Raw genomic sequence first — 14,622 nt, 5'->3', positions numbered from 1 at the left:
CAGCGGGAGCCGTTGTCTCTTTACACACACCAGGGGTGCTGCTGATCTACTGTATCACTGAGCTGCTGACAGGAGGACCTCCTCACTTCCACTAGAACCCCCATCGTCTCCTCTCAATTGTTGCCCCGCACTACCAGGTGAGCGGGAAACCGAGGAGGGAGAGCATCACGACTGGGTCATCTGGAATCGCCTGCCTGCCCGCTCCCTCACCCACTTACCGGCCTATTTGTAAACTGAATCCCGGGATTGAATAAATGATCCAGGATTGGCCGCCCTAATGCAGGGTAAATACGGTCTGCTTTTGCATGTAGCCCACTAATGTTAGACAGCTTTATTTTTACACTGCAATTTAGATTTTAGTTTGGCCACACTCCACCCAAATCTTAATCTCTCTGCACAGGTTACACCTGCCCCACCTGCAGTGCAACATGGTTTTGCCCAGGTGTACAGTTACTTGCTTTTTTTTAGCTTTGCTTCCAAATCCGAACCAAGCTCCTGGTGCTCAGACATGCAACACAGAAACAAAACACAAGTATATATACCACGAGCACTCTTCCCAAACTGAGAAACTGAAGCTTACTGCCAAGGAGCACACCAACACAAAATCCATACCATTTAAGCATAAACAGAAAGAAGCCACAGTATCACAGGACTTCATCAAAGCTAATCAGCCAATACAACCTCAGAGGGAGCTACACTATTTTCCTCACATTTCTTTTATGCTTTGTGCCTTACAGATACAGTAAACTGAATTAGTACAAAGTCCATGGCCTCATCCACTCCCTGAGTCCCAGAGACAGACACCAGCCGCATAAAGGCAATTTGTAGAATGCACAGGGCACCCTTTGATCACAGTAGCATATCGATATTGATACTGCTAGTACTACTATTACATTTACATAGGGACTTTTTTTGGACTATCATAATAATACGTCAGTACAGGTTGAGTATCCCTTATCCAAAATGCTTGGGACCAGAAGTATTTTGGATATCATATTTTTCCGTATTTTGGAATAATTGCATACCATAATGAGATATCATGGTGATGGGACCTAAGTCTAAGCACAGAATGTATTTATGTTACATATACACCTTATACACACAGCCTGAAGGTCATTTAATACAATATTTTTAATAACTTTGTGTATTAAACAAAGTTTCTGTACATTGAGCCATCAGAAAACAAAGGTTTCATTATTTCAGTGTCACTCAAAAAAGTCTGTATTTTGGAATATTTGGATATGGGATACTCAACCTGTAATATGTACTAGCTATCATCATTAATGTTATATAAAGCTGTACATAAAATGTATTTTCATGTCTTGGCATCTCTGTGCACTGCTAGAACACTGACACTGCTAGCATATTGCGGGCATAGTTGGTACAATCTACACTACTGGAATGCTGTCATAAGGATGTGACTCACATCACAATATCCCCTTCACTTGTGACTTCCACCTCCCATCAAGGGAAGGCGGCCTAAAAAAAAATAAGAATTTACTTACCGATAATTCTATTTCTCGTAGTCCGTAGTGGATGCTGGGAACTCCGTAAGGACCATGGGGAATAGCGGCTCCGCAGGAGACTGGGCACAAAAAGAAAGCTTTAGGACTACCTGGTGTGCACTGGCTCCTCCCCCTATGACCCTCCTCCAAGCCTCAGTTAGGATACTGTGCCCGGACGAGCGTACACAATAAGGAAGGATTTTGAATCCCGGGTAAGACTCATACCAGCCACACCAATCACACCGTACAACTTGTGATATGAAACCCAGTTAACAGCATGATAACAGAGGAGCCTCTGAATAGATGGTTCACAACAAGAACCCGATTAGTTAACAATAACTATGTACAAGTATTGCAGACAATCCGCACTTGGGATGGGCGCCCAGCATCCACTACGGACTACGAGAAATAGAATTATCGGTAAGTAAATTCTTATTTTCTCTGACATCCTAGTGGATGCTGGGAACTCCGTAAGGACCATGGGGATTATACCAAAGCTCCCAAACGGGCGGGAGAGTGCAGATGACTCTGCAGCACCGAATGAGAGAACTCCAGGTCCTCCTCAGCCAGGGTATCAAATTCATAGAATTTTGCAAACGTGTTTGCCCCTGACCAAGTAGCTGCTCGGCAAAGTTGTAAAGCCGAGACCCCTCGTGCAGCCGCCCAAGATGAGCCCACCGTCCTTGTGGAATGGGCTTTTATTGATTTAGGCTGCGGTAATCCTACCGCAGAATGCGCCAGCTGAATAGTGCTACAAATCCAGCGCGCAATAGACTGCTTAGAAGCAGGAGCACCCAGCTTGTTGGGTGCCATCAGGATAAACAGCGAGTCAGTTTTCCTGACTCCAGCCGTCCTGGAAAAATAAAAAATTTTCAGGACCCTGACTACGTCCAGTAACTTGGAATCCTCCAAGTCCCTAGTAGCCGCAGGCACCACAATAGGTTGGTTCAAGTGAAAACCTGAGACCACCTTCGGGAGAAACTGAGGACGAGTCCTCAACTCTGCCCTATCCATATAGAAAATCAGATAAGGGCTTTTACATGACAAAACCGCCAATTCTGACACACGCCTGGCCAAGGCCAAGGCCAACAGCATGGCCACTTTCCACGCGAGATACTTTAGCTCCATGGTTTTAAGTGGCTCAACCAATGCGACTTTAGGAAATCCAACACCACGTTGAGATCCAAAAAGTGCCACAGGAGGCACAAAAGGAGGCTGAATATGTAGTACTCCTTTAACCAAAGTCTGAACTTCAGGCAGTGAAGCCAGTTCTTTCTGGAAGAAAATCGACAGAGACGAAATCTGGACCTTGATGGACCCCAATTTGAGGCCCAAACGTCACCCCTGCTTGCAGGAAGTGCAGGAATCGACATAGTTAAAATTCCTCCGTCGGGGCCTTCATGGCCTCCCACCAAGCAACAAATTTTCGCCAAACGCGGAGATAATGTCTTGCGGTGACATCCTTCCTGGCTATGATCAGGGTAGGGATGACTTCCTTCGGAATACCCTTTTCCTTTAGGATCCGGTGTTCTACCGCCATGCCGTCAAACGCAGCCGCGGTAAGTCTTGGAACAGACAGGGTCCCTGCTGCAGCAGGTCTTGTCTGAGCGGCAGAGGCCAAGGGTCCTCTGCCAGCATCTCTTGAAGTTCCGGGTAGCAAGCTCTTCATGGCCAATCCGGAACCCCGAGTATGGTTTTCACTCCTCGCCTTCTTATTATTCTCAGTACCTTGGGTATGAGAGGTAGAGGAGGAGACACATAACCGACTGGTACACCCACGGTGTCACTAGAGCGTCCCCAGCGATCGCCTGAGGGTCCCTTGACCTGGCACAATATCTTTTCAACTTCTTGTTGAGGCGGGACGCCATCATGTCCACCCGTGGTCATTCCCAATGGTTTACCCGCATTTGGAAAACTTCTGGATGAAGTCCCCGTTTTCCTGGGTGTAGGTCGCCCATCGGAGAATCCTTGTGGCTTCTGCCATCGCCATCCTGCTTCTTGTGCCGCCCTGTCTGTTTACATGGGCGACCGCCGTGATGTCGTCTGATTGGATCAGTACCGGCTGGTTCTGAAGCAGGGGCCTTGCTTGGCTTAGGGCATTGTAAATGGCCCTTAGCTGCAGAATATTTATGTGAAGCGAAATCTCCTTGGAAATTTCTTCCCTGTGTGACTGCACCCCAGCCCCGAAGGCTGGCATCCATGGTCACCAGGACCCAGTCCTGTATTCCGAATCTGCGGCCCTCTAGTAGATAAAGCCCTCTGCAGCCACCACAGCAGCGACACCCTGTTTCTTGCTGACAGGGTTATCCGCTGTTGTATCTGTAGATGGGACCCGGACCATTAGTCCCACAGGTCCCACTGGAACGTCCTTGCGTGGAGTCTTCCGAATGGAATTATGCTTCGTACGAAGCTACCATTTTTCCCAGGACTCGTGTGCATTGATGTACCGACACCTGTCCTGGTTTTAGGATGTCTCTGACTAGAGATGACAACTCCTCGGCTTTTTCCACTGGAAGAAACACTCTTTTCTGGTCTGCGTTCAGACAACATTTCCAGGAACAGAAGACGTGTCGTCGGGACCAGCTGTGACTTTGGAATATTGAGAATCCAGTCGTGCTGTTGTAGCACTTCCCGAGAGAGTGCTACCCCCACTACCAACTGTTCTTTGGACCTCGCCTTTATCAGGAGATCGTCCAAGTACGGAATAATAAAAACTTCCTTCTTGCGAAGGAGTATCATCACTTCGGCCATTACCTAGGTAAAGACCTTCGGTGCCGTGGACAACTCCAACGGCCGCGTCTGGAACGGATAGTGACAGTCCTGTACCACATATCTGAGGTACTCCTGGTGAGGAGGGTAAATGGGGACATGCAGGTACGCATCCTTGATGTCCAGGGAGACCCTGTAATCCCCCTCGTCCAGGCTCGTAATAACCGCCCTGAGCGATTCCATCTTGAACTTGAATCTTCTGATATAAAAGTTCAAGTATTTTAATTTCAAGATGGGTTTCACCGAACCGTTTCGGTACCACAACCACTGTGGAATAGTAACCCCTTCCTTGCTGAAGGAGGGGCACCTTGACAATCACTTGTTGTGATTATAGTGTTGAATATCCACCAACACCGTCTCCCTGGCAGAGGGAGGTGCCGGTAAGGCAGATTTTAGGAAACGGCGGGGGGAAGAACGTCTCGAACTCCAGCCTGTACCCCTGAGATACTACTTGAAGGACCCAGGGATCCATGTGAGAGAGCCCACTGTCCGCTGAAATATCTGAGACGGGCCCCCACCGTACCCGGGTCCGCCTGAGCAGCCCCAGCACCATGCTGTGGACCTACCGGACGCAGGGAGGACTTCTGCTCTTGGGAACTAGCTGTGTGTTGCAGCTTTTTCCTCTACCTTTGCCTCTCGGCAGAAAGGATGAGCCTCTAGCCCTCTTGCTTTTCTGGGGCTGAAAGGACTGTACTTGATGATACAGTGCTTTCTTTTGTTGTGGGGCAGCCTGTGGCAAAAAAATCGATTTCCCAGCAGTAGCTGTGGAAACGAGGTCTGAAAAACCATCCCCAAACAGTTTTACCCCCTTATAGGGCAACTTCCATGTGCCGATTCGAGTCGGCATCGCCTGACCATTGCCAAGTCCATAACCCCCGTCTGGCGGCAATGGACCTAGCGCTTATTTTTTATGCCAGCCGGCAAATATCCCTCTGTGCATCACGCATGTATAAGACCACGTCTTTTATATGCTCTATTTTCAGCAAAATATTGTCCCTATCCATAGTTATTTTCCGACAGGGAATCTGACCACGCAGCGGGAGCACTGCACATCCATGCCGAAGCAACGGCTGGTCGCAATATAATGCCCTAGTGTGTGACTATATCTTATAGGGTAACCTCCTGCTTTCTATCAGCAGGTTCCTTCAGGGCGGCCGTAACCGGAGACGGTAGTGCCACCTTTTCTGATAAGCGTGTAAGCGCTGTATCTACCCTATGGGGTGTTTCCCCGCGTGACCTATCCTTTGGCGGGAAAGGGTACGCTGCCAATAACCGTTTTAGAAATTATCAATTTCTTACCGGGGGAAGACCACTCTTCCTCACACACCTCATCTAATTTCTCAGATGCAGGAAAAACTACTAATAGTTTTCTCTCACCAAACACAATACCCTTTTATGTGGCACCTGGGGTATAATCATAAATGTGTAATACATTTTTCATTGCCTCAATCCTGTAACGGGTGGATCTATTTGGAGGGTACACCAGTCTCATCGATGTCGACACTGGAGTCAGTATCCGTGTCGACATCTGTGTCTGTTATCTGAGGTAGCGGGCGATTTTAGAGCCCCCCATGACATTTGAGACGCTGGAACAGGCACAAGCTGAGTAGCCGGCTGTTCTGTGTCGTCGACCTTTTATGTAAGGAGTTGACACTTTCACGTAATCCTTCCATAAGTTCAACCACACCGGTGTCGACCCCGCAGGGGGTGACAACATATTTACAGGCATTCGCTCCGCCTCCACCTCATTATCCTCCACATACCTGTCGACACAGCCGTACCGACACACAGCACACACACAGGGAATGCTCTGATAGAGGACAGGACCCCACAAAGCCCTTTGGGGAGACAGAGGGAGAGTATGCCAGCACACACCAGGGCGCTATATATCACAGGGATAGCACCTATAAAAAAGTGTTTTCCCTTATAGCTCCATATATATTGTATACTGCGCCTAAATTGTGCCCCCCCTCTCTTTTTAACCCTTTCTGTAGTGTATTAACTGCAGGGGAGAGCCAGGGAGCTTCCCTCCAACGGAGCTGTGAGGGAAAAATGGCGCCAGTGTGTTGAAGGAGATAGCTCCGCCCCTTTTTCGCGGACTTTTCTCCTGCATTTTTATGGATTCTGGCAGGGGTTAATGTACATCCATATAGCCCTGGGGGTTATGTGTGATGTATTTTTGCCAGCCAAGGTGTTAATATTGCTGCTCAGGGCGCCCCCCCCAGCGCCCTGCACCCATCAGTGACCACAGTGTGAGGTGTGCATGAGGAGCAATGGCGCACAGCTGCAGTGCTGTGCGCTACCTTGATGAAGACTGATGTCTTCTGCCGCCGATCTTTCGGACCTCTTCTTGCTTCTGGCTCTGTAAGGGGGCCGGCGGCGCGGCTCTGGGACCGGACTCCGAGGCTGGGCCTGTGTTCGATCCCTCTGGAGCTAATGGTGTCCAGTAGCCTAAGAAGCCCAAGCTGGCTGCAAGCAGGCAGGTTCGCTTCTTCTCCCCTTAGTCCCTCGATGCAGTGAGCCTGTTGCCAGCAGGTCTCACTGAAAATAAAAAACCTAAAACTAACTTTTATCTAAGAAGCTCAGGAGAGCCCCCTAGATTGCACCCTGCTCGGTCGGGCACAAAAATCTAACTGAGGCTTGGAGGAGGGTCATAGGGGGAGGAGCCAGTGCACACCAGGTAGTCCTAAAGCTTTCTTTTTGTGCCCAGTCTCCTGCGGAGCCGCTATTCCCCATGGTCCTTACGGAGTTCCCAGCATCCACTAGGACGTCAGAGAAATTAAACTACGGGCACTATTATATCTTGTGTTCTCTGTGATCATTTACAGTGAGTGCACAGTAATGATAACAAGATTACAGATTGCATATGAGATTAAAATGAAGTATTCTAGTCATAAATGTGCTGATGAATGGACAGGTATTGGCATATCTATAATGGGTGCAGGATGTGTGATGCCCACAGCGCACACGCAACACCCACTGAATAAAATTACTTTTCAGCCGGTGCTTAAAATACCTCTGGGGAAATGGTGCCGACTCCAGTTTCCCAGAGATATGCAAGTGTACAATAGAAAAATCATCAGGAAAATAGCAATGGCACCATTTTCTCAGAGACATGTGCAAGCTGAGTAAGCTCTGGCACGGTGAAAAGTCTACACTGTGCATAGTGGCGTAAGTTTGTCACAGTTGACCGCAAGAAAAATATTGGTGCCCTCTATATATCTGTAAAAAAAATGTTCATATGAATTTATGGAATTCTATATGTTTTTTAATAAAAACAAATTGGTATCATATCTAATTTAGGCCATTCTGGCCGTCTTTTTGTTCGGGTGTGTTCTCTGGTGTGAGGGTATACTTGCAGGTGATACCAGTTATAAGAATCCACACCGTAGAAGAACAGCTACTGGAAATACTAAAATCTGAGTGTTTTAAAGTTATACCAAGCGCAATTGGTTATTGTTTTTGTTTATGTTATTCTTTGAAAGTTCACTAACAGGGACTTTCTCCATATTGCTGCTGGTGGGTTGAGCGCGGGGTGGAAGACATTTTTTTGTATTTATATATATATATATATATATGTAAAAAATTGTTTTTATTTTTTGCTCCTGCATAGCAAGCCTGACGATTCTAACTATATGAAGCTACTACAAAACCGTTGCAACTAGGCAGATATATGTAGGGGTCCAGCCACACACTACATAGATCTGCTCAGTCACTCCCAATGCTTATTATTTCTCTGACAATTAATTTGCAAGTGTCATATCCAGGATTAGAACCCACAACCTATTACACAGGAAGCATACAGCTTACCGGTGGAGAGATTTGCTCTTGCACAGGAAGTGTGATAATTCTAACTATATGAAGTTACTTGTAATTGTCAGAGAAATAACTTCATATAGTTAGAATTCTCATGCTTCCTTTATAGGAGCAAATATCTTCATCAATAAGGTGTCTGCTTCCAGTATATCTATAATAAAGGTGTGATTTGTAAGGTGCAGTGACTAGTGGGGAAGTCGGCTACGGAAGAGATACCGGCTGCTGTCAATTAACTTAACTGATTAATGTCGCTGAACACACGGAACAGGAGGAGAGGTGCCCCCCTTCAAAGCAGGAGCCCGGCGGCAGCTGACTCCGTTGCCTCCCAGAGTTCTGCCTCTGACTGTGCCTGTGTGAGTGGGGAGACGGGGGACCTCTCATAAGGCACACCTGTGGACAGGTACTGGGACTGGAACAGGTACTGGGATAGTGCAAACACAGCTACCCTTCCTACGGCTCCATGTAGCATTAATAAGGCTATGGTGCTATATGTAATCAGAAAGTGGAATTGGTTTTATAAACAATGAGGGAAAGAGAAAGAAAGGTAGTCTAGTACATGTAATCAGAAAGTGCGACTGGTTTTAAACTACAAGATACACAGGAAGGTAGGTAGTGTAGTACACGTAATCAGAAAGAGGGACTGGTTTTATAAACTATAAAGTACATATGAAGGTAAGTAGTGTAGTACACGTAATCAGAAAGCGGGACTGGTTTTATAAACTATGAGGTACACAGGAAGGTAGTTAGTTTAGTACACGTAATCAGAAGAGGAAAAGGAATGAGAACAGAATAATTACCCATGTAGATGTTAAGTAGTTTTTCACTTGGGTAGGAGACCTCCTTCAAGTCCCAGTTATCTCTTTGCAGAATAAAGTCTGTACCTAAAAAACAAAATATAAAAACATTTGCTTAGCCTCTCTGACAAAATTTACACAGACACTTGTGCACAAATTATGAGTGTCTCACCTTGCCAGTTATATGCCCCTGGAGCCCCAAAATACAGCATGTTTTTGGTGAAGCCCCCGCTAATGCCCAGCTGGCACATTCCAGTACGCTCATGGTCAGTGTTGGAGTTGCACAGCTCATTGTGGTATGTCTGCCAGTCATCTGCGTCATTGAATTCCAAGTCATTTCCTCGTACATAGCACTTGCCAATCATTCTGCGCTGGTCCTCGCTACCAGACCACTGCACTGCTGTATACCTGTGAGCACAGACCTGGCAAAGATATATTAACCAAAAGTATTAATATCACATATCTCAGAACTATCTGTTCTAATACACGCAGCCAATTTTCTAAAAGAGCTTAATTTTATACCTGTATCATCAATTAAAAATAATTATCAGCTGTAATTGCTCTTAAGATCAATACATTTATTGAATGTCACACATTATATCTTATCCCAGAATCCTCTACTAATACACAGTGCCAGCCAGTGACCCAGAATGTTTCACTCCTGTTCTGTGTGCCAGTTTCCTGCACTTACGCTGCGTCATTCAATTAATTAAATCCTATACCACAAATTAAAAATAACAGAAAGAAAATCCCTGAATGCACAGTAAGTTAATTACAGCAACAAATTATATTCCTTGATTGAAGTTAAAGATACAGTATAACAAGTGCATGGTTTGCAGTTCCCGTTTACCTGAGCTGGGGTATCCCATGGTATGGCTGTCTTGGTGAAGTATGCAATCTAATGTATGAAATATTGCAGAGAATAGCTGCCTAGGCAAAGTGCTGTGCTGCATATACACCCAAAAAGTCTGTGTATATATATGAAATACAGAAAAAATAATGTACAGCAATAGCTCCTAACAAGCTAACATTAAATCTGCTTACAAGGTGGGAGCACACCACTGCAATGCTATGATGGCAGTCACATACAAACTATTATGGGCTGAAGCAGAGCAGAGTCAGAGTTTTACGTAGGTCTTCACACTGCACATGTTCCGGAGCAGAGCGCACATGTGCACTGGTGGTGCAAACCGGAATCAGTTGCATCTCCACTTCTATCAGAAAGTGCTTATGACAGGGCATTTGTACGTAGACATAATTCAGTGAAGGTGTGTCAGTGGCATTGCGGGCAGAGTTAAGCATCTGCATAAAAAGGTCTGTTTTCAGATGGATCTATTGCAGGTATAGGACTTGTATAGATGTGCACTGATGATGATGATGATGATGATGATGATGCAGGGAGGTGAACAACTCTGCATTAGCTCCTTAGGATGTAAGCTCATCTGAGTAGGACTATCTGTACTTTTGTGCCACTATGGGGTCTATCATTAAACTAGATCTGTGGACAGTTTTCAGAGGCTGGCCACATTTTTCATGTAGTGTGGACATTTATTATGAGCTCTCACAACTGGCCAAGACCTGCTGTGCACAATGATTGCTTTGGGCCTTACACAGGTTATTCCTTCTGCTACACATAAAAGTAGTCACACTCTTGATCTAGTTTTTCAGATTGGATTAGACGTCTGTGACCTAAAAATAAACCCAGTCACGTGGTCAGACCACCACGGAATTTGAATCTCAGTTACAACCCCTCAAATTAGATCTTTGCCCATGGAGTTGACCAGGTGTCGTCCAAGGAGGGGTATTACTCCCCAGGCTCTTGCAGCACTTCTGGAGCTCTCTGTGATAGTGGGTACCTTTGAAGATCCCTGTTCCCTAATCCATTACTATAATAAGGATGTGACGGCAGCAAGTGGTATTATTTCCCCAGTGCTCGTATATAAGACCTCGCTAAACACACAGTCAAGCTCCTTGGATTGACAACAGTGTTTATGAACTCAAGAAAAGGGGGCACAGACACAAAAGACAATGGAGAAAGACTAACCTGGTAGAGGATAAATTAAATCTAATAAAGTATAATGAAGATTATCAATCCACAATCACCCATAACAAAACAGAGTTCCTGTAAAATGAGATCATATCAGCAAACAATACGTTCAGTGGAGATGCTTCGCAAGCCAGCATGCCTGCAGCCTGATGAAACCCTCTCAAAGTCAAAATGCAACGAGTTTGCAAAATTCTATTTAGATAAATCTGTGCTACAATCTCCACAGGGCCATCAAAAGGAGTGCCAAGTTATCAAGCCTGCTTATGTAAGCAACCTGTCTTCAAGGACTAGCTTTGACCCAATGGATGTAAAAGACATTGCTGAAATTGCCCTAATTTTGTGTCACACTACCTGTAATCTGGATCTGCCTCAATCATGCTTATAATAGGGTTTAAGGACATCATTGGCCCTGAATTTGCAAAAATAGTTTAGTTTAATGCTTTTTGCAGGCAGGCATTTTTCCTGAACCAGAAGCAATTGTTAGACCTCTACCTAAAAAAAATTATTTAGATCCCTGACTGCATGACCAACTTTAGACCGGCATCAAACCTTCCTTTTCTTGGAAAGGTTGTTGAAAAAGTGGTTGCAACTCAACTGGAAACCTGATATTAGGATTCAGGAGAAGACATTGCATTGAAACAGCCCTGGTATGTGTGCTTAATGCTCATCTGATGGCAAGAGACAGAGGTGACTGTTCAATTGCAATCCTCCTGGATCTCGCTGCAGCATTTGATACCGTGAACCATGGGATTCTGATTGACTGCCTGAAAAATTTCTCATCCACAAATTTTGGGTAATTCCATGCAATATGCTATATAGTGATTTACCATTGGAGATAGTGTCCTAATGGAAGTCCGCGATCCAGCTGCACATACTGTATATGTATCCTAGAGTTTATGATTGTTTAATCAATTTTCTCAATATATTTCTTTAACAGATGTTATATAATTTTTAGCTATATTGTATCTGTCCAACATTTATTAGAAAAACGCAACACTGATTTCTGTTTTTGCCTATTGCTATATTGGGGTTGACACCCAGCTGCTTTTGTGACTAGCACGTTTGGTAATTCTCTCTTTGCACTGGATTCTGATTGCGTACCTGAACATTTTCTGTGGACTGGATATTAATCCTTAGCTGGTTCAAATCATTTCTCACCGGCAGGTCACAGAGAGTTTTGTCTGGAGTTTACTCATTGTCACCAGTGCCACTGCCATGTGGTGTTCCACAAGGTTCTATACTATCCCCGATGCTTTTTGCAGCAGTGACGTGTGGTGGGGTTGCAGTATACATGTTACCACTGGGTGAAATAATTAGACATTATGGCCTGGTCTACCACTGCTATGCAGATGATACACAACTGTACCTGTCCTTTGCTCCAGGTACTGAGAATAACAACAACCCTATAGAGCTGTCCAGCTGAGCTCCAGGAGTGGATGAGTGTCAGTTGGCTGCTGTCACTGTCCGGCAGCAGCGGCCGCTTCACTTCCTCCTCCGCAGGTCCCGGATCGGGGTCAGAGGCACCGCTTTCAGGCGCTGCTGGCGAGGTGGCAGTCTCCGGACAGCCGGCTTCCACGGTACATGGTCCCATCGGCCACATTCTCCGGGCGCCGCCATCTTCCCACAGGTCAGCTGAGCAGGAAGGACAATGGCGGCACCCCAGTGGGTCACGTGAGTCGCGCATCCATTGGCGGCGGAACGGGAGGTTTAAAAGGAAGCGTAAGGCAACATCACGGAACCGGAGTATCGTCGCTTCACAGCTTCGCCCCCAGGCTCACGTTGTCCTTCTGTGAGGTTCCAGCCCGGATCACTACAGTATTATCAGCTATATACCAGTACCAAGTCGGATCTCTGCAGTAATACCAGTTATATCCGATACCAGCCCGGATCACAGTTGCATTACCAGTTATATCCGGCACCAGCCCAGATCACTGTTGCAATACCAGTTATATCAGGTACTAACCCGCATCACTGTTGCGATACCAGTTATATTCGGTACCAGCCTGGATCACTGTTGCAATACCAGTTATATCTGGTACCAGCCGGGATCACTGTTACGATACCAGTTATATCCGGTACCAGCCTGGATCACTGTCTTGTTGCCAGATATATCAGGTACCAGCCCGGATCATTGTTGCGATACCAGTTATATCCGGTACCAGCCTGGATCACTGTTGCATATCAGTTATATCCGGTACCAGCCCGGATGACTGTTACGTTGCCAGTTATATCCGGTACCAGCCCGGATCATTGTTGCGATACCAGTTATATCCGGTACCAGCCCGGTACTTTGTAGCATTACCAGACTTATATCCGTTACCCAACCGGGTTCCTTGATTGTGCCCATTTAACCAAAACCAAGTCCGGTTCAGTCGTGATCCAGTGGTACTCTGGTTCTCATCTGGTTCCAGTTTGGCTCTTTATCACCAATCTCCACCCGAGTCCTTAGTCACTGCAATAAGCACCACCCACAACTCATCTAGGGATTTTGCACGAGGAAGACCTACATCCGGCCTCCTCCGTTTCCTGACACAGCCCCAGTTCCTCTTCCCTACCATTGGAAGCATCCCCGAATACCCAAACATCTAGTTCTGTGATAGTTGCGACTGAATTCTGATTAAACAAGAGATCTTTATAAAAGGACCACAACTTCAAATGACAAAACTACAGCATAGCCTACCAGCTGGACTTATGTTTGGTGGTTCAGAATTACAAAACACTGATCATGTGCGGAATCTTGATGTTTTCCTGGATGGTGGCTTGACACTTAAATCCTCATTCTGTCATTGGAGTAACAGCCAGAATCAAGATCTTAATTCCATCTGAAGATCTGCCAAAAGTCATACATGCATTGTATCTAGCCTCTTGATCAGGCCTGGCCAACCTGTGGCTCTCCAGCTGTTGTGAAACTACACATCCCAGCATGCCCTGCCACAGTTTTGCTACTGGGGAGTGGTAAAACTGTGGCAAGGCATGCTGGGATGTGTAGTTTCACAACAGCTGGAGAGCCACAGGTTGGCCAGGCCTGCTCGATTAACCTACTGCAATGCCATCTACCTTGGTCTCCAAGCAAAAGAATTACACCGCTTACAGCTGGTACGAAATGCAGCTGCCAGGATGTTAACCAACAAGCCTGTACCAGCCACATAACACCTATGCTCTACTCCCTCTTCCGGCTGTCTGTAAGACGGAGAATTGATTTCAAAATTGGCTTACTGACTTTCTACAGCTCTACATAACCAGGGCCCAAGGTAACTGAAGCAGCTTCTGATCCCATACTGCCCCACTCGATTACTGAGATCTGTAGATGAAGGACCTTTAGCAGTACCTAGAATTTCACAGAATTCATCTTGGGGTCGAGCTTTTAGTCATGCGGCTCCGACTCTATGGAACTCGCAGCCATGCACAGTTTGAGAGGCCCCCACCCTCGAATCCTTCAAAAACATACTCAAAACTTTCCTGTTTACTTAAGCATTTCCTTAATGGGGTGTAGTATGGTTTGCCGGCGGTTGGGGTCCCGGCGACCAGCATACCGGTGCCGGAATCCCGACCGCCGGCATACCGACAGCTGGGCGAGCGCAAATGAGCCCCTAGCTCACTGCGCTCGCCAGGCGGCAGGCACGCTATCTATTCTCCCTCCAGGGGGGTCGTGGACCCCCAAGAAGGAGAAAAGATGTCGGTATGCCAGCGG

General features: G+C 46.3%; 1 protein-coding gene across 3 annotated transcripts in view; it reads right to left on the bottom strand.

Annotated features, from left to right (window-relative positions):
- The window catches only part of ITGA3 (integrin subunit alpha 3), a 149,867-nt gene that overhangs the window by 87,846 nt on the left and 47,399 nt on the right, over window positions 1–14,622 (bottom strand). For all 3 annotated transcript variants that reach the window (XM_063959890.1, XM_063959891.1, XM_063959892.1), the window contains exons 4-5: window positions 9,057–9,306; window positions 8,888–8,971 (exon numbers count right to left, since the gene is read on the bottom strand). In XM_063959890.1, coding sequence (XP_063815960.1) covers window positions 8,888–8,971; window positions 9,057–9,306 — 334 coding nt within the window. The remainder of the gene's footprint in view (window positions 1–8,887; window positions 8,972–9,056; window positions 9,307–14,622) is intronic.

Source organism: Pseudophryne corroboree, chromosome 3 (genome assembly GCF_028390025.1).
Source record: "Pseudophryne corroboree isolate aPseCor3 chromosome 3, aPseCor3.hap2, whole genome shotgun sequence".
Lineage (NCBI taxonomy): Eukaryota > Metazoa > Chordata > Amphibia > Anura > Myobatrachidae > Pseudophryne > Pseudophryne corroboree.
The sequence above is the reverse complement of the archived record's forward strand: the minus strand, read 5'-3'. Positions and strand labels throughout refer to the sequence as shown.